The following is a 21,198-nucleotide window of genomic DNA, read 5'->3' on the forward strand; positions in this document are numbered from 1 at the left end:
AAAGTTTACGCAAATCACCAATGGCCCATAGGCACACATATTCCATTTGCTTTCGCACAACAACAAAATATTGTTCATCCTGATACCACCGCCACTTATTTGTTTGTTATTTGTTGTATTTGTTTGGGAAGGGGGGCTGTTTTTCCCCGTCGTTTCACACTCGATCAAGAACACCAAACACATTCCATGTAAACACATAGCAGCCAATCAGAGGCTACAACCTGCAGAAAGGAATTTAAATGCGGCTCAACAAACTCCATCTGTCTACAACGAGAGCAAATCTCAGGCTACGTCCCACAATGATAACCTAGTCCCTGTGTAGTACACTACTTCTGACCAGCAGTGTACTATGCATAGGGAATAGGGTGCCATTTGGGACGAAGCCTCAGTGTGCAAGAGAAGAGAAGTAACAGGCCCCACTTTATTCTCGGTCTCCGAGGTCTCAGCTAACCCTGATGTGGTGTTTAAATTGGTTGCAACTCTCTCTCTCTCTCTCTCTCTCTCTCTCTCTCTCTCTCTCTCTCTCTCTCTCTCTCTCTCTCTCTCTCTCTCTCTCTCTCTCTCTCTCTCTCTCTCTCTCTCTCTCTCTCTCTCTCTCTCTCTCTCTCTCTCTCTCTCTCTCTCTCTCTCTCTCTCTCTCTCTCTCTCTCTCTCTCTCTCTCTCTCTCTCTCTCTCTCTCTCTGACTAGTAGATAATGATCCATTAGCATTACAAATATGCACATAGACATACAGTGGTTACATAACATTAGACATACAGTGGTTACATAACATGAGACATATAGTGGTTACATAACATTAGACAGAGTGGTTACATAACATTAGACATACAGTGGTTACATAGACAACCATACAGTACATTACAACACAACAAAAGACAGCATTTACAAACAAAAATAAAATAAAATTTTATTGGTCACATACACGTGTTTAGCAGATGTTATAAGTAGTGAAATGCTTGTGTTTCTAGCTCCAACAGTGCGGTAATATCTGACAAATAATATCGAACAATTTCACAACACACAATACACACAAATCTAAAGTAAAGGAACGGAATTAAGAATATATCATTATTTGGATTAGCAATGTCAGATCGGCATAGACTAAGATACAGTAGAATTGAATAGAACACAGTATATACATATGAGATGAGTAATGCAAAATATGTAAACATTATTAAAGTGACTAGTGTTTCATTATTAAAGTGGCCAGTGATTCCATCACAACACAGTGAGGATGCTGATGGCGAGACTAATTCCTGTTCTGTAAGGAATTAGTAGGGAATCCTACAGGCCAGTTTGTTTTCAGTAACGGGGGATGGACTGGGATCAGGGATGGACCTAGATCAGGGATGGACTGGGATCAGGGATGGCCTGGGATCAGGGATGGACTGGGATCAGGGATGGACTGGGATCAGGGATGGCCTGGGATCAGGGATGGCCTGGGATCAGGGATGGACTGGGATCAGGGAAAGACTGGGATCAGGGATGGACTGGGACAGGGATGGCCTGGGATCAGGGAAAGACTGGGATCAGGGAAAGACTGGGATCAGGGACGGACCAGGATCAGGGATGGACTGGGATCAGGGATGGCCTGGGATCAGGGATGGCCTGGGATCATTAATGGGCCCATGCATTTCTAACACACCGGCCTATTTTGACCTCAATGACCCCATTATTAGACCAAAACCCCCGATTTAGACCGGCCCACTGGGCTAAAGATGGACCGGCCCGTCTGGCAAATGCCAGAACTGCCCAACGGCCAGTCTATTTCTGGTGGGGCCCTGTACCATGCTGTTAATGACTCCTATTGGGTGGTGTTGTATAGAGAGGGGTGGATGAAGACATGCCGGTTGAAGGAAAGTCATTATTAACAGGATACATACTTTGATACTCACCCACATATCTGACGTGGAAGCCCTTCCTGTTGGTGCCGTGGTCGGACGACCAGCGCAGAAGCAACTGATGACCAGAGGTCGTGAGGTTAAAGGGCGTGGTGATGTCACCGCTGAGGGACGCCAGGCTCTGGCTGTAGATGTTAGGACCTGTTAGGACAGAGACACAGAGAGATGTTAGGACCTGTTAGGACAGAGACACAGAGACACAGGGAGATGTTAGGACCTGTTAGGACAGAGAGATGTTAGGGCCTGTTAGGACAGAGACATGTTAGGACCTGTTAGGACAGAGAGATGTTAGGACCTGTTAGGACAGAGACACAGAGACACAGATAGATGTTAGGACCTGTTAGGACAGAGAGATGCTAGGACCTGTTAGGACAGAGACACAGAGAGATGTTAGGACCTGTTAGGACAGAGACACAGAGAGATGCTTGGACCTGTTAGGACAGAGAGATGTTAGGACCTGCTAGGACAGAGAGACAGGGAGACGCTAGGACCTGTTAGGACAGAGACACAGAGAGATGTTAGGACCTGTTAGGACAGAGACACAGAGACACAGGGAGATGTTAGGACCTGTTAGGACCTGTTAGACAGAGAGACAGAGAGATGCTAGGACCTGTTAGGATAGAGACACAGAGACATGTTAGGACCTGTTAGGACAGAGACACAGAGAGATGTTAGGACCTGTTAGGACAGAGACACAGAGAGATGTTAGGACCTGTTAGGACAGAGACACAGAGAGATGTTAGGACCTGTTAGGACAGAGACACAGAGAGATGTTAGGACCTGTTAGGACAGAGACACAGAGAGATGTTAGGACCTGTTAGGACAGAGACACAGAGAGATGTTAGGACCTGTTAGGACAGAGACACAGAGAGATGTTAGGACCTGTTAGGACAGAGACACAGAGAGATGTTAGGACCTGTTAGGACAGAGACACAGAGAGATGTTAGGACAGAGACACAGAGACACGTTAGGACAGAAACACAGACAAAGGCAGAGGGAAGAGAATTGAGTGTATAAAATAATGGTGTTTCAGGTGAATATTCTGTCTCCACAAACACAGAAAAACACACGGTGTGACATCATTAGAGGTGGGCTAGTTAATAGGTGGAACATTCCCTCCAAGTGTGTACTGTATAACATATAACATGTAGTGTATAACATATACTATATAACATGTAGTGTATAACATATACTATATACATCTCTCTGTCCTATACACATGTAGTGTATAACATGTACTGTATAACATATAGCGTATAACATATACTATATAACATGTAGCGTATAACATATACTATATAACATGTACTGTATAACATGTACTATCTAACATGTAGTGTATAACATATACTATATAACATGTAGTGTATAACTTATACTATATAACATGTAGCGTATAACATATACTATATAACATGTACTGTATAACATGTACTATATAACATGTAGTGTATAACATGTACTATATAACATGTAGTGTATAACATGTACTATATAACATGTACTATATTGTACTATTTATTGCCAGCAGCATACCACCCTGCATACCACTGCTGGCTTGCTTCTGAAGCTAAGCAGGGTTGGTCCTGGTCAGTCCCTGGATGGGAGACCAGATGCTGCTGGAAGTGGTGTTGGAGGGCCAGTAGGAGGCACTCTTTCCTCTGGTCTAAAAAAAATATCCCAATGCCCCAGGGCAGTGATTGGGGACACTGCCCTGTATAGGGTGCCGTCTTTCGGATGGGACGTTAAACGGGTGTCCTGACTCTCTGAGGTCATTAAAGATCCCATGGCACTTATCGTAAGAGTAGGGGTGTTAACCCCGGTGTCCTGGCTAAATTCCCAATCTGGCCCTCAAACCATCATGGTCACCTAATAATCCCCAGTTTACAATTGGCTTATTCATCCCCCTCCTCTCCCCTGTAACTATTCCCCAGGTCGTTGCTGCAAATGAGAACGTGTTCTCAGTCAACTTACCTGGTAAAATAACGGTAAAATAAATAAATAAATATATAACATGTAGTGTATAACATGCACTATATAACATGTACTATCTAACATGTAGTGTATAACATATACTATATAACATGTACTATATAACATGTAGCGTATAACATATACTATATAACATGTACTGTATAACATATACTATATAACGTGTACTGTATTACATATACTATATAACATGTAGTGTATTACATATACTGTTTAACGTGTACTGTTTAACATGTACTGTATTACATATACTGTATAACATGTACTGTGTAACCACACTTGTTGGCTGGCTAGCTCCTCTATTGGAATTCAAAGCATGATTCGTTGGATTCGTTCGACCTTGCAGTGGCTGGGTTTATTCATCTTTAAAGTAGTCAATTACAATAGCAAATAGCCAGATTGCTTTGACTCAGACCTCAATAAAGTAGGGTTGACTCAATTTTACAATCTTCGTAAGTAATATTCCCTCTAAACTTCGCGCTCGCTCGGTTTGCCTCCGGCAGGACTGATGCGCAGAAGCAAAGACAGGCTGCGCAGACATCCAACTTCACTGAGTTCGCCCAATTAGTTTGCACTAATATACTGTAGATCAACGTTTTTTTGTCTTCGATTGAATCAGCATTATATCAGCCCATTTTCAACGCAACAAACCAAACCAAGTCTAACTTTGCAAGATTGAGTCTGTGATTTAGTTGTAGGCAGAGCCAGAGAGCAACGGACTAGAATTATATTTGGCGAGAGGTCTTTCAATCACCCGCGAGTGTCTGCGCTTTTCAGATCAGAGCGCAGAGCCGCGTGTGGCCCGTATGTAGATATATTTTGTTATTTATCGAGTTGTTAGCCCAGTTATCGAGAAGTATAGGTCAACAATGGGGAGTTACTGCTGTCCTACAAGAGCGCAAAACGTGTAGGCTACATCACAAGCTGTCTTTGAAAAGCCAGTCAGGTAAAACATTAAAGGGACAGTATTGTATTTTGAGACAGGCTTGAATGTGCAAATAAACCCAATAGTCAGAGGGGTAGCCTACAGTGTCTAATTCTCTGTATGTTAATAATAATAACTTATTATTTTTAAAGTGGTTACTTGCATCATATAACACAATACGCATGCTATTTACATTCACAAATTTGTCCCATGGTCTTACAGACTAATACATAAAATCATTAATTAATGTCAAGTTCTTCATAATGTAAAAACGTTTTAAAAGTTTCATGCAGTCCCAAGCGTCCGCATGGCCCTAAAGCAACCTATCAGAAGCGTTCGCATGGTCCTAAAGCAACCTATCAGAAGCATCCGCATGGTCCTAAAGCAACCTATCAGAAGTGTCCGCATGGTCCTAAAGCAACCTGTTGCCTTGTTTTGTTTCAATGATAAAACTTGGAGGGACACATTTCTGAATATGGGGGCCCCCCATCCACAGTGAAAGTTGCGCCCCCTGGTTGAAAGTGATAGTTAACTTAGGTAAAGTAATCTGGCATTTAGGATTAGTACAAGCGTTTTTGGAAGGGTGTTTGAAAGGGTGCTTGGAAGGGTGCTTGGAGTAAGGTCTGAGTAAGAGACGTATAATTAGTGGCTGAGGGATTCATTATCCAAAGCCTTTACATGACAGATAAAATCTATGGTCATTTTTCGCAAGTTATCCGGCGATGACAGATGTGAAGAGAGAGGTCTTAAACTGCGATACTAAGCAACGTTTGATAAATGTCCCACCGTCAAATATCTCCAGGATGTCAAACTCCTTCTCTGTCTGGAAGAGCTGGAAGTGGAGGGTGACGTTGTAGCCCTTCTCTACGTTGATGAGCCAGGAACACGTCTGGAGGTTGTGGTAACTGTCTGGGTAGCCAGGACTCAGGATCACCCCCGTGGAGTCGAAGAGGACCTCGTTAGCAGGACATTGGACTGTGGGTGGAAAGAGATGGATAAAAGGAGAGGAAAGGAGATAAAAGGAGAGAGAGAGAGAGAGAGAGAGAGAGAGAGAGAGAGAGGGAAGGAAGGAAGGAGAGAGGAGAGAGGAGAGAAAGGGAAAAGAGAGGGAGAGTGAGTGAAAGGACAGAGAGGACAGAGTGAAGTGACGGGACTGTGATGTGACTGTGAATGGGGCTGTGGCTGTGGCTGTGGCTGTGGCTGTTGCTGTGACTGTGGCTGTGGTAGTGGCTGTGACTGTGGCTGTGACTGTGGCTGTGACTGTGGCTGTGGCTGTGACTGTGGCTGTGACTGTGGCTGTGACTGTGGCTGTGGCTGTGGCTGTGACTGTGGCTGTGGCTGTGACTGTGGCTGTGACTGTGGCTGTGGCTGTGACTGTGGCTGTGGCTGTGACTGTGGCTGTGACTGTGGCTGTGGCTGTGGCTGTGGCTGTGGCTGTGGCTGTGACTGTGGCTGTGGCTGTGACTGTGGCTGTGGCTGTGACTGTGACTGTGACTGTGGCTGTGGCTGTGACTGTGACTGTGGCTGTGACTGTGGCTGTGACTGTGACTGTGGCTGTGGCTGTGACTGTGGCTGTGACTGTGACTGTGGCTGTGACTGTGACTGTGGCTGTGACTGTGGCTGTGGCTGTGACAATGACTGTGACTGTGACTGTGACTGTGGCTGGAAATTACAGTGAAATAATAATGTGCAATGAAAACCCATTTAGTGTGAGACGGGTACAGGGCCTCGAGGTACAGAGTACTGGTTTACTGGGCTAGCTTCGTCCCTTGGTAGCACTATAAAATAATAGCTGCTCATTTATCAGCTCCTTTCTCAGTACAGGAGACTGCTAACTTCTGATGCTACTGTATATATCAGCTCCTTTCTCAGTACAGGAGACTGCTAACTTCTGATGCTACTGTATATATCAGTTCCTTTCTCAGTACTGGAGACTGCTAACTTCTGATGCTACTGTATATATCAGTTCCTTTCTCAGTACTGGAGACTGCTAACTTCTGATGCTACTGTATATATCAGCTCCTTTCTCAGTACAGGAGACTGCTAACTTCGGGATGCTACTGTATATATCATCTCCTTTCTCAGTACTGGAGACTGCTGACTTCTGATGCTACTGTATATATCAGCTCCTTTCTCAGCACTGGAGGGTGGCATGTCTGAAATAATGACAACACTTTCGAAACCATATTGTTATTCTGACAACAGCTAGCTTTTCTTCAGGCCCTTTTTCAGACAGAAGGTAATAGAACACACGGAAAGGTTACCGTTGGCAACAACAGTGACATGTTCAGGCAAAACGAGCAGGAAAACATTTTATCATCTGATACCAAAGAACAGAATGTAGAACGACGACAGGTTAAAACAGGTAAAAAACAACAAAGATAGATTACGTCAACAACATAGAGATCAATATTTTTCCCTGACTCTATACAGAAACGTGTACAGCGGATATCAACAAACAGAAGAATGATATTAAACAAGAGGTCAAATATATATCCATAATTGTGAACTCTACGTGCTTTATAGCCCAGGACAATGCGTCTGTACTCACTTTGGCACCCTATTCCCTATTTAGTGCACTACTTTAGACCAGTACCCTATGGGGAATGGCACCCTATTCCCTATATAGTGCACTAATTTAGACCAGGACCCTATGGGGAATGGCACCCTATTCCCTATATAGTGCACTACTTTAGACCAGGACCCTATGGGGAACGGCACCCTATTCCCTATTTAGTGCACTACTTTAGACCAGGACCCTATGGGGAATGGCACCCTATTCCCTATATAGTGCACTACTTTAGACCAGGACCCTATGGGGAACGGCACCCTATTCCCTATTTAGTGCACTACTTTTACAGCAGAGCCACACGGTTATCAGAGGAATGTTGGGAATTCTGAGTGATGCTTTTAGTTTAGAAGCTCTCTAGATCTACGACCCCAGGTCAAAAAGCAGTGTACTACATAGGGGATAGGATGCCATTACAGATGCAACCGATGCAAACCTTGGCAAAGAGGTGGAGGGCCGTCCATCTGGAGCCTCTCCCCCAGCCTGCACGTCAGGATCTCCGAGCCCAGCAGGGTGAACCCTGGCAGGCACTGGTACCGAATGATGTCGCCTGGAGAGGGACACACACACACACACACACACACACACACACACACACACACACACACACACACACACACACACACACACACACACACACACACACACACACACACACACACACACACACACACACACACACACACCACACACACACCACACACACACACAGTCTTTCAGATAGGAGGCATAGACTTCACTGAACACTATCAGACCTGGCTTGATACACCACTATCAGACCTGGCTAGATACACCACTATCAGACCTGGCTAGATACACCACTATCAGACCTGGCTAGATACACCACTATCAGACCTGGCTAGATACACCACTATCAGACCTGGCTAGATACACCACTATCAGACCTGGCTAGATACACCACTATCAGACCTGGCTAGATACACCACTATCAGACCTGGCTAGATACACCACTACCAGACCTGGCTTGATACACCACTATCAGACCTGGCTAGATACACCACTATCAGACCTGGCTTGATACACCACTATCAGACCTGGCTAGATACACCACTATCAGACCTGGCTAGATACACCACTATCAGACCTGGCTAGATACACCACTATCATACCTGGCTAGATACACCACTATCAGACCTGGCTAGATACACCACTATCAGACCTGGCTTGATACACCACTATCAGACCTGGCTAGATACACCACTATCAGACCTGGCTTGATACACCACTATCAGACCTGGCTAGATACACCACTATCAGACCTGGCTAGATACACCACTATCAGACCTGGCTAGATACACCACTATCAGACCTGGCTAGATACACCACTATCAGACCTGGCTAGATACACCACTATCAGACCTTGCTAGATACACCACTATCAGACCTGGCTAGATACACCACTATCAGACCTGGCAAGATACACCACTATCAGACCTGGCTTGATACACCACTATCAGACCTGGCTTGATACACCACTATCAGACCTGGCTAGATACACCACTATCAGACCTGGCTAGATACACCACTATCAGACCTGGCTAGATACACCACTATCAGACCTGGCTAGATACACCACTATCAGACCTGGCTAGATACACCACTATCAGACCTGGCTAGATACACCACTATCAGACCTGGCTAGATACACCACTATCAGACCTGGCTAGATACACCACTACCAGACCTGGCTTGATACACCACTATCAGACCTGGCTAGATACACCACTATCAGACCTGGCTTGATACACCACTATCAGACCTGGCTAGATACACCACTATCAGACCTGGCTAGATACACCACTATCAGACCTGGCTAGATACACCACTATCAGACCTGGCTAGATACACCACTATCATACCTGGCTAGATACACCACTATCAGACCTGCCTTGATACACCACTATCAGACCTGGCTTGATACACCACTATCAGACCTGGCTAGATACACCACTATCAGACCTGGCTTGATACACCACTATCAGACCTGGCTAGATACACTACTATCAGACCTGGCTAGATACACCACTATCAGACCTGGCTAGATACACCACTATCAGACCTGGCTAGATACACCACTATCAGACCTGGCTAGATACACCACTATCAGACCTGCCTTGATACACCACTATCAGACCTGGCTAGATACACCACTATCAGACCTGGCTTGATACACCACTATCAGACCTGGCTTGATACACCACTATCAGACCTGGCTGGATACACCACTATCAGACCTGGCTTGATACACCACTATCAGACCTGGCTAGATACACCACTATCAGACCTTGCTAGATACACCACTATCAGACCTGGCTAGATACACCACTATCATACCTGGCTAGATACACCACTATCAGACCTGCCTTGATACACCACTATCAGACCTGGCTTGATACACCACTATCAGACCTGGCTAGATACACCACTATCAGACCTGGCTTGATACACCACTATCAGACCTGGCTAGATACACTACTATCAGACCTGGCTAGATACACCACTATCAGACCTGGCTAGATACACCACTATCAGACCTGGCTAGATACACCACTATCAGACCTGGCTAGATACACCACTATCAGACCTGCCTTGATACACCACTATCAGACCTGGCTAGATACACCACTATCAGACCTGCCTTGATACACCACTATCAGACCTGGCTTGATACACCACTATCAGACCTGGCTTGATACACCACTATCAGACCTGGCTGGATACACCACTATCAGACCTGGCTTGATACACCACTATCAGACCTGGCTAGATACACCACTATCAGACCTGGCTTGATGTAATCAGGGACCAGGCCAGCTCAAACAAGCACAGCTAAAGTATTTGACATAAATCAAATACTATTTGAACCCTATTCTGAAGACAATACCGTAGCCGTCAAGGTATTATCAAGATGGACACTCTGATGAAGAGCTGGGGTACCTTTAAAACAACCCTATCATCGTATCTTGGTGTTAGTTCATCACTTGGAAGGTACAGTATCTTGGTGTTAGTTCATCACTTGGAAGGTACAGTATCTTGGTGTTAGTTCATCACTTGGAAGGTACAGTATCTTGGTGTTAGTTCATCACTTGGAAGGTACAGTATCTTGGTGTTAGTTCATCACTTGGAAGGTACAGTATCTTGGTGTTAGTTCATCTCTTGGAAGGTACAGTATCTTGGTGTTAGTTCATCACTTGGAAGGTACAGTATCTTGGTGTTAGTTCATCACTTGGAAGGTACAGTATCTTGGTGTTAGTTCATCACTTGGAAGGTACAGTATCTTGGTGTTAGTTCATCACTTGGAAGGTACAGTATCTTGGTGTTAGTTCATCACTTGGAAGGTACAGTATCTTGGTGTTAGTTCATCACTTGGAAGGTACAGTATCTTGGTGTTAGTTCATCTCTTGGAAGGTACAGTATCTTGGTGTTAGTTCATCTCTTGGAAGGTACAGTGTCTTGGTGTTAGTTCATCTCTTGGAAGGTACAGTGCCTTGCAAAAGTATTTAGAGAGCTTGGATTTCTTCATATTTGATTGTGTTACAAAGTGGGATAAACATTGATTTATTTGTAATTTTTGGAGATTTTGGATATTTAGTTTTCATTTAATGTAGAGTGAGCGAGAAAAGGGCCATTCTTGAACATGGGGTGAGACATTCTCACTAATTTGTAAATAAAGCCAGTTTGTTATTTAGAATTAATTATTTGGGGCGGCAGGTAGCCTAGTGGTTAGAGCATTGGACTAGTAACTGTAAAGGTTGCTGGATCGAATCCCCCGAGCTGACAAGGTAAAAATCTGTCGTTCTGCCCCTGAACAAGGCAGTTGACCCACTGTTCCCCGGCAGGCCGTCATTATAAATAAGAATTTGTTCTTAACTGACTTGCCTAGTTAAATAAAGGCAAAATAAAAATTATTTAGCAGACATCACTTGCAGTCAACAGATATATCATTCAGTCAACAGATATATCATTCAGTCAACAGATATATCTTAAGAATACCATGGAATATAATGTAATATTTTAGTTTCTCCATGCTTGTCTCAGAGCAATGTGAAACGGTGATGAAATAGATGTCCACAGCGGGAAGGCTATATATATAACGATATTTTGGAGATTATTTTGTTTTAAAATATCCCGACAGCGAGCGATTGTAATCTGAATAAAGGCCAAAATAATGTTTCTAAATATACAGCCCTGCTAATAGCCATAATGACTGTACAATGTGACCATGTTTGTTTGAAAGAATATTTTCCAGTAAGCAAATATTTGTCATTAGACAATTTTGTTCCAATATTTCTGTAAATCTGTGATATTTAATCCCGTAGTAATTCGTTATGGATCCATAACTAAATAAACATCGGTATTTTGAAAGACTATTTTTATCATTATTTTATTACCGAAAGCATAAAGATGCCATTATTAGTGACATTGTTTTAGTTTGAACGTGGAGACTGGCACTGAGAACAGAACAGCGGGAACGTTTCCTTAGTCAGCGCCATTATTAGTGCAATGACTCTTAAACATTTTGGAGATGATTTCGTTTTCAAAATAACGTAAAATGAGTGAGAAAAAGGCAATTATTGAACATGGGGGTGAGACATTGTTACTAATTTGTAAATAAAGCCAGTTTGTTATTTAGAATGATTTATTTCTGTTTTTAGGGAGAGAAACCAAAAACCTACAGTCATCTCATGGGTCTCCCAGTCGAGGCTGGCACGGGTACTGAACCAGTATCTGTAGCAACACAGCTCGCACTGCGCCACTTTGATATCAATGAATGAATACAGAGAAATAACCAGCCAACTCACCAACCAAATAACCAACCACCAAACAACCAAACAACTCACCAACCAAACAACCAACCACCAAACAACAAAACAACCAACCACCAAACAACCAACCACCAAACATCTCACAAACCAAACAACCAAATAACCAAACAACCAAACAACTCACCAACCAAACAACTCACCAACCAAACAACTCACCAACCAAACAACAAAACAACCAAACAACCAAACAACTCACCAACCAAACAACTCACCAACCAAACAACTCACCAACCAAACAACCAAACAACCAAACAACTCACCAACCAAACAACTCACCAACCAAACAACTCACCAACCAAACAACCAAACAACCAAACAACCAAACAACCAAACAAATACATGTATAAAGGTGACAGACCTATTTCAAACTCGTCATGTTCTGTGAGGATATCTGCGTTGGCAACAGCCGGAGGAGGTTGACACACTCTCAGTTGGTATGCTGTACAGGGAGAAAAACAACAACAATAAACAACAACAACAATAGAAGGTAAACATTAACTTACATATCAACACAAGTGTTCGGCTGTTCGCTGTCATCACACCTCCTTCATCCTGTCATCACACCTCCTTCATCCTGTCATCACACCTCCTTCATCCTGTCATCACACCTCCTTCATCCTGTCAGCTCATGAAACTGTAATCACACCTCCTGCATCCTGTCAGCTCATCAAACTGTCATCACACCTCCTTCATCCTGTCAGCTCATCAAACTGTCATCACACCTCCTTCATCCTGTCAGCTCATCAAACTGTCATCACACCTCCTTCATCCTGTCAGCTCATCAAACTGTAATCTCACCTCCTTCATCCTGTCAGCTCATCAAACTGTAATCACACCTCCTTCATCGTGTCAGCTCATCAAACTGTAATCACATCTCCTGCATCCTGTCAGCTCATCAAACTGTAATCACACCTCCTTCATCTTGTCAGCTCATCAAACTGTCATCACACCTCCTTCATCCTGTCAGCTCATCAAACTGTAATCACACCTCCTTCATCCTGTCAGCTCATCAAACTGTCATCACACCTCCTTCATCCTGTCAGCTCATCAAACTGTAATCACACCTCCTTCATCCTGTCAGCTCATCAAACTGTCATCACACCTCCTTCATCCTGTCAGCTCATCAAACTGTCATCACACCTCCTTCATCCTGTCAGCTATTCAAACTATAATCACACCTCCTTCATCTTGTCAGCTCATCAAACTGTCATCACACCTCCTTCATCCTGTCAGCTCATCAAACTGTAATCACACCTCCTTCATCCTGTCAGCTCATCAAACTGTCATCACACCTCCTTCATCCTGTCAGCTCATCAAACTGTCATCACACCTCCTTCATCCTGTCAGCTCATCAAACTTTCATCACACCTCCTTCATCCTGTCAGCTCATCAAACTGTAATCACACCTCCTTCATCCTGTCAGCTCATCAAACAGTCATCACATCTCCTTCATCCTGTCAGCTCATCAAATTGTTATCACTCCTCCTTCATCCTGTCAGCTCATCAAACTGTCATCACACCTTCATCGTGTCAGCTCATCAAATTGTTATCACTCCTCCTTCATCCTGTCAGCTCATCAAACTGTAATCACACCTCCTTCATCCTGTCAGCTCATCAAACTGTAATCACACCTCCTTCATCGTGTCAGCTCATCAAATTGTTATCACTCCTCCTTCATCCTGTCAGCTCATCAAACTGTAATCACACCTCCTTCATCCTGTCAGCTCATCAAACTGTCATCACACCTCCTTCATCCTGTCAGCTCATCAAACTGTCATCACACCTCCTTCATCCTGTCAGCTCATCAAACTTTCATCACACCTCCTTCATCCTGTCAGCTCATCAAACTGTAATCACACCTCCTTCATCCTGTCAGCTCATCAAACAGTCATCACATCTCCTTCATCCTGTCAGCTCATCAAATTGTTATCACTCCTCCTTCATCCTGTCAGCTCATCAAACTGTCATCACACCTTCATCATGTCAGCTCATCAAATTGTTATCACTCCTCCTTCATCCTGTCAGCTCATCAAACTGTAATCACACCTCCTTCATCCTGTCAGCTCATCAAACTGTAATCACACCTCCTTCATCGTGTCAGCTCATCAAATTGTTATCACTCCTCCTTCATCCTGTCAGCTCATCAAACTGTAATCACACCTCCTTCATCGTGTCAGCTCATCAAATTGTTATCACACCTCCTTCATCGTGTCAGCTCTTTAAATTGTTATCACTCCTCCTTCATCCTGTCAGCTCATCAAACTGTAATCACACCTCCTTCATCGTGTCAGCTCATCAAATTGTTATCACTCCTCCTTCATCCTGTCAGCTCATCAAACTGTAATCACACCTCCTTCATCCTGTCAGCTCATCAAACTGTCATCACACCTCCTTCATCCTGTCAGCTCATCAAACTGTCATCACACCTCCTTCATCCTGTCAGCTCATCAAACTATAATCACACCTCCTTCATCCTGTCAGCTCATCAAACTGTAATCACACCTCCTTCATCCTGTCAGCTCATCAAACTGTCATCACACCTCCTTCATCCTGTCAGCTCATCAAACTGTCATCACACCTCCTTCATCCTGTCAGCTCATCAAACTGTAATCACACCTCCTTCATCCTGTCAGCTCATCAAACTGTCATCACACCTCCTTCATCCTGTCAGCTCATCAAACTATAATCACACCTCCTTCATCCTGTCAGCTCATCAAACTGTAATCACACCTCCTTCATCCTGTCAGCTCATCAAACTATAATCACACCTCCTTCATCCTGTCAGCTCATCAAACTGTCATCACACCTCCTTCATCCTGTCAATTCATCAAACTGTAATCACACCTCCTTCATCCTGTCAGCTCATCAAACTGTCATCACACCTCCTTCATCCTGTCAATTCATCAAACTGTAATCACACCTCCTTCATCCTGTCAGCTCATCAAACTGTCATCACACCTCCTTCATCCTGTCAATTCATCAAACTGTAGTCACACCTCCTTCATCCTGTCAGCTCATCAAACTGTAATCACACCTCCTGTATCCTGTCAGCTCATCAAACTGTAATCACACCTCCTGTATCCTGTCAGCTCATCAAATTGTCATCACACCTCCTTCATCCTGTCAGCTCATCAAACTGTAATCACACCTCCTTCATCCTGTCAGCTCATCAAACTGTAATCACACCTCCTGCATCCTGTCAGCTCATCAAACCGTAATCACACCTCCTGTATCCTGTCAGCTCATCAAACCTCTAAGCCTGTAAATCTATAGAACGTCCAGCTATCATAATTATGAACCTTCCCAAACATCATTAAAAAAGACAATTCAAACTGTGATCAGATGAACAAATGAACATTTTGAATGAACATTTTAAGTAGATGCCTGTCGATATCCTGTTTTTTATCGGTATAAATCCTGACAATAAGAACCACAAGGTGCTAGAGAGCAGATTGGACTAAAATACAACCAGTTAATGAGGGTGGTGACAACAGCATAGAAATCAATACGTCAGCCTCATCTGGACCCGTGTGTTGCTACAGTATTCATTTAACTAGGCAAGTCAGTTATAAGAACAAAGTCTTATTTACAATGACGGCCAAACCTGGATGACACTGGGCTAATTGTGCACCGCTCCATTGGATTCCCAATCACAGCCAGATGGGATACAGCCTGGATTTGAACCAGAGACGGCAGTGACGTCTCCTGCACTGAGATGCAGTGCCTTAGACCGCTGCGTCACTCGGGAGCCCAATATATTCTATGGCTTAATTCAGCCTCCCTCTATTCCTTTCAACCACTCTCCTCCTTACTTCCTTCTCTAAACACAGAGAAGAACATCTGAGGGGAGGGCCCTTCCATTATGGTTGAGAAGGAGGCGAGGAGAGGAATCAAGGAAAGACTAATTGAGATAGAGCCTTAGATACCTCTGAGTTGTTCATGAAGGCCGTAAGTTCATAAAGGCTGTAAGTTCATAAAGGCTGTAAGTTCATAAAGACTGTAAGCTCATAAAGGCTGTAAGTTCATAAAGGCTGTAAGTTCATAAAGACTGTAAGTTCATAAAGACTGTAAATTCATAAAGACTGTAAGTTCATAAAGACTATAAGTTCATAAAGACTGTAAGTTCATAAAGACTAAGTTCATAAAGACTGTAAGTTCATAGAGACTGTAAGTTCATAAAGACTAAGTTCATAAAGACTGTAAGTTCATAAAGATTGTAAGTTCATAAAGACTGTAAGTTCATAAAGACTGTAAGTTCATAAAGGCTGTGAATTCATAAAGGCAGTAAGTTCATAAAGACTGTAAGTTCATAAAGGCTGTGAATTCATAAAGGCAGTAAGTTCATAAAGACTGTAAGTTAATAAAGACTGTAAATTCATAAAGGCAGTAAGTTCATAAAGGCAGTAAGTTCATAAAGGCTGTAAGTTCATCAAGGCAGTAATTTCATTATTTTACCAATGTCCAGTCTAAGGTTCTATTTAATATACTGGTCCATTTGAAGTCATTACAGCTGAAGCACTCTCTTTAACAGAGAACACTCACCATGGTAACTAAGTAGAAACTTTAAAAGGGCACTACTCACCATGGTAACTAAGTAGAAACTTTAAAAGGGCACTACTCACCATGGTAACTAAGCACAAAGAACCCGCTAGTGCTGAAATCACTGTGGAACTTGATGAGGACATGATTGGCTGTGGTATAGACCGCTTTCTGGGGCGTGTTCCCACTGAACTGACCAATCTGAGGAGAGCCTTGGTCAGGACCGTCCCTGTAGGGAGAGACGATAACCAATCAGCGGTGAGTTAGTTTCCCCAAAGCTTTGTAGTTAATTAGTCTAGACAGCCTGGTCCCACAGCAGAGAGAGAGAGAGAGAGTAATTAGTCTAGACAGCCTGGTCCCACAGCAGAGAGAGAGAGAGAGTAATTAGTCTAGACAGCCTGGTCCCACAGCAGAGAGAGAGTAATTAGTCTAGACAGCCTGGTCCCACAGCAGAGAGAGAGAGTGAGTAATTAGTCTAGACAGCCTGGTCCCACAGCAGAGAGAGAGTAATTAGTCTGGACAGCCTGGTCCCACAGCAGAGAGAGAGTCATTAGTCTAGACACCCTGGCCCCACAGCAGAGAGAGAGAGAGTAATTAGTCTGGACAGCCTGGTCCCACAGCAGAGCGAGAGTAATTAGTCTAGACAGCCTGGTCTCACAGCAGAGAGAGAGCAATTAGTCTAGACAGCCTGGTCCCACAGCAGAGAGAGAGTCATTAGTCTGGATAGCCTGGTCCCACAGCAGAGAGAGAGTCATTAGTTTAGACAGCCTGGTCCCACAGCAGAGAGAGAGTAATTAGTCTAGACAGCCTGGTCCCACAGCAGAGAGAGAGCAATTAGTCTAGACAGCCTGGTCCCACAGCAGAGAGAGAGTAATTAGTCTAGATAGCCTGGTCCCACAGCAGAGAGAGAGTAATTAGTCTGGACAGCCTGGTCCGACAGCAGAGAGAGAGTAATTAGTCTAGACAGCCTGGTCCCACAGCAGAGAGAGAGAGAGAGAGAGTCATTAGTCTAGACAGCCTGGCCCCACAGCAGAGAGATAGAGAGTAATTGGTCTAGACAGCCTGGTCCCACAGCAGAGAGAGAGTAATTAGTCTAGACAGCCTGGTCCCACAGCAGAGAGACAGTAATTAGTCTGGACAGCCTGGTCCGACAGCAGAGAGAGAGTAATTAGTCTGGACAGCCTGGTCCGACAGCAGAGAGAGAGTCATTGTAAAAATTGTTTGACTGTAAATCTTCTGAACGTGAAGTAGACAAAATTTGCCACATGAAGCCCTTTGATGTTGTGAGAGTGGGTCTAGGTCTGTGGCCCTGTAGCGATGAGCAACAACCAGGGGTGATTGTGAGTTATCCTGTATCCCAAACAACCAGGGGTGAGTGTGATTTATCCTGTATCCCAAACAACCAGGGGTGAGTGTGAGTTATCCTGTATCCCAAACAACCAGGGGTGAGTGTGAGTTATCCTGTATCCCAAACAACCAGGGGTGAGTGTGAGTTATCCTGTATCCCAAACAACCAGGGGTGAGTGTGAGTTATCCTGTATCCCAAACAACCAGGGGTGAGTGTGAGTTATCCTGTATCCCAAACAACCAGGGGTGAGTGTGAGTTATCCTGTATCCCAAACAACCAGGGGTGAGTGTGAGTTATCCTGTATCCCAAACAACCAGGGGTGAGTGTGAGTTATCCTGTATCCCAAACAACCAGGGGTGAGTGTGAGTTATCCTGTATCCCAAACAACCAGGGGTGAGTGTGAGTTATCTTGTATCCCAAACAACCAGGGGTGAGTGTGAGTTACACCCTGTATCCCAAACAACCAGGGGTGAGTGTGAGTTATCCTGTATCCCAAACAACCAGGGGTGAGTGTGAGTTATCCTGTATCCCAAACAACCAGGGGTGAGTGTGAGTTATCTTGTATCCCAAACAACCAGGGGTGAGTGTGAGTTAACCTGTATCCCAAACAACCAGGGGTGAGTGTGAGTTATCCTGCATCCCAAACAACCAGGGGTGAGTGTGAGTTATCCTGTATCCCAAACAACCAGGGGTGAGTGAGTTATCCTGTATCCCAAACAACCAGGGGTGAGTGTGAGTTACACCCTGTATCCCAAACAACCAGGGGTGAGTGAGTTATCCTGTATCCCAAACAACCAGGGGTGAGTGTGAGTTATCCTGTATCCCAAACAACCAGGGGAGAGTGTGATTTATCCTGTATCCCAAACAACCAGGGGTGAGTGTGAGTTACACCCTGTATCCCAAACAACCAGGGGTGAGTGTGAGTTACACCCTGTATCCCAAACAACCAGGGGTGAGTGAGTTACACCTTGTATCCCAAACAACCAGGGGTGAGTGTGAGTTATCCTGTATCCCAAACAACCAGGGGTGAGTGTGAGTTATCCTGTATCCCAAACAACCAGGGGTGAGTGTGAGTTACACCCTGCATCCTAAATGCCACCCTATCCTCTCCCTAGTGCATTATGGGCCATGGTCAAACGTAGTACACTTTATAGGGAGCAGGGTACCATTCGGTACATATCCTAAAACTTGGTAGCTAACTTAGTACTCCATTTCTGTTGATAATGACAAGCCAATCAGCGAGGAGAGAATAACAACTGTTAAATCTTTGACCGTTTGACCATCAATCTTCTGACGAGAATAACACAAAATAAAGCAGTTTACTGTTGTGACCCGGTGTAGTCTGGGTTTAGGTCATCGAGGGTTCGTGGCTAGTTAAAGTGTCACGAAAGCTACAAAGCTTTCTTGGGAACAATCACCCCCAAACACATACAGACACATAAAGAAAGAAAATACACGAAGAAGAATGAAGAAGAGACACGTTGCTGTTCTATGAGTGACCTGGGACTTCCTGGGTCTTCCTGGGACTTCCTGTGACTTCCTGGATCTTCCTGGGTCTTCCTGGGACTTCCTGGGTCTTCCTGTGACTTCCTGGGACTTCCTGTGACTTCCTGGATCTTCCTGGGTCTTCCTGTGACTTCCTGTGACTTCCTGGATCTTCCTGGGTCTTCCTGGGACTTCCTGGGACTTCCTGGGACTTCCTGGGTCTTAGCTAAGTGCTGTACTAGCTACAGAGATTTAGCTGGGCGGGGACTCAACCCAGTCAGAGTATCCAGAGAACCCGAGGAGAAGTTTATGTTACGTAAAGAGCAGCTAAATAAGGACAACAACAGCCACAGCCAGTACTAATGATTTTCAATGATAAGCAATTTCCCTCCGGACCTCTCCTTTAATAGGGTTGTCATTATGGGTGAACCTATCGCCGAAGCCTTCAGCCGCTGTAGTCAGCTCTGCTATACAGAGAAAACACATGATCACTAATGTCAACATGGTGAGAGCAGAGATACATCTGTTTTCCTGACTGACTGCATCCAAAAAGGGCAACCGATTCATCTATTAACATTAATCTATTCATCTATTAACATTAATCTATTCATCTATTAACATTAATCTATTCATCTATTAACATTAATCTATTCATCTATTAACATTAATCTATTCATCTATTAACATTAATCTATTCATCTATTAACATTAATCTATTCATCTATTAACATTAATCTATTCATCTATTAACATTAACCGATTCATCTCTACTGAGTCCAACAGAAGTGTTTTTGGAGCGTCTACTGAGTCCAACAGAAGTGTTTTTGGAGCGTCTACTGAGTCCAACAGAAGTGTTTTTGGAGCGTCTACTGAGTCCAACAGAAGTGTATTTGGCGTGTCTACTGAGTCCAACAGAAGTGTTTTTGGAGCGTCTACTGAGTCCAACAGAAGTGTTTTTGGCGCGTCTACTGAGTCCAACAGAAGTGTATTTGGCGTGTCTACTGAGTCCAACAGAAGTGTTTTTGGAGCGTCTACTGAGTCCAACAGAAGTGTATTTGGCGTGTCTACTGAGTCCAACAGAAGTGTTTTTGGTGTGTCTACTGAGTCCAACAGAAGTGTATTTGGTGTGTCTACTGAGTCCAACAGAAGTGTTTTTGGAGCGTCTACTGAGTCCAACAGAAGTGTATTTGGCGTGTCTACTGAGTCCAACAGAAGTGTTTTTGGAGCGTCTACTGAGTCCAACAGAAGTGTTTTTGGCGCGTCTACTGAGTCCAACAGAAGTGTATTTGGCGTGTCTACTGAGTCCAACAGAAGTGTTTTTGGCGTGTCTACTGAGTCCAACAGAAGTGTATTTGGCGCGTCTACTGAGTCCAACAGATGTGTTTTTGGAGCGTCTACTGAGTCCAACAGAAGTGTTTTTGGCATGTCTACTGAGTCCAACAGATGTGTTTTTGGAGCGTCTACTGAGTCCAACAGAAGTGTTTTTGGCGCGTCTACTGAGTCCAACAGAAGTGTATTTGGCGCGTCTACTGAGTCCAACAGAAGTGTATTTTGCGCGTCTACTGAGTCCAACAGAAGTGTATTTGGCGC

General features: G+C 44.1%; 1 protein-coding gene across 1 annotated transcript in view; it reads right to left on the minus strand.

Moving 5' to 3' along the window:
• Positions 1 to 21,198, minus strand: part of LOC129856014 (CUB and sushi domain-containing protein 3-like) — a 749,171-nt gene that overhangs the window by 146,279 nt on the left and 581,694 nt on the right. The window contains exons 70-74 of the mRNA XM_055924143.1: positions 16,859 to 17,004; positions 12,595 to 12,675; positions 7,826 to 7,939; positions 5,607 to 5,795; positions 1,898 to 2,044 (exon numbers count right to left, since the gene is read on the minus strand). Of these exons, the coding sequence (XP_055780118.1) occupies positions 1,898 to 2,044; positions 5,607 to 5,795; positions 7,826 to 7,939; positions 12,595 to 12,675; positions 16,859 to 17,004 (677 nt within the window). The remainder of the gene's footprint in view (positions 1 to 1,897; positions 2,045 to 5,606; positions 5,796 to 7,825; positions 7,940 to 12,594; positions 12,676 to 16,858; positions 17,005 to 21,198) is intronic.

The sequence above is a fragment of the Salvelinus fontinalis genome, chromosome 5, assembly GCF_029448725.1.
Source record: "Salvelinus fontinalis isolate EN_2023a chromosome 5, ASM2944872v1, whole genome shotgun sequence".
NCBI lineage: Eukaryota > Metazoa > Chordata > Actinopteri > Salmoniformes > Salmonidae > Salvelinus > Salvelinus fontinalis.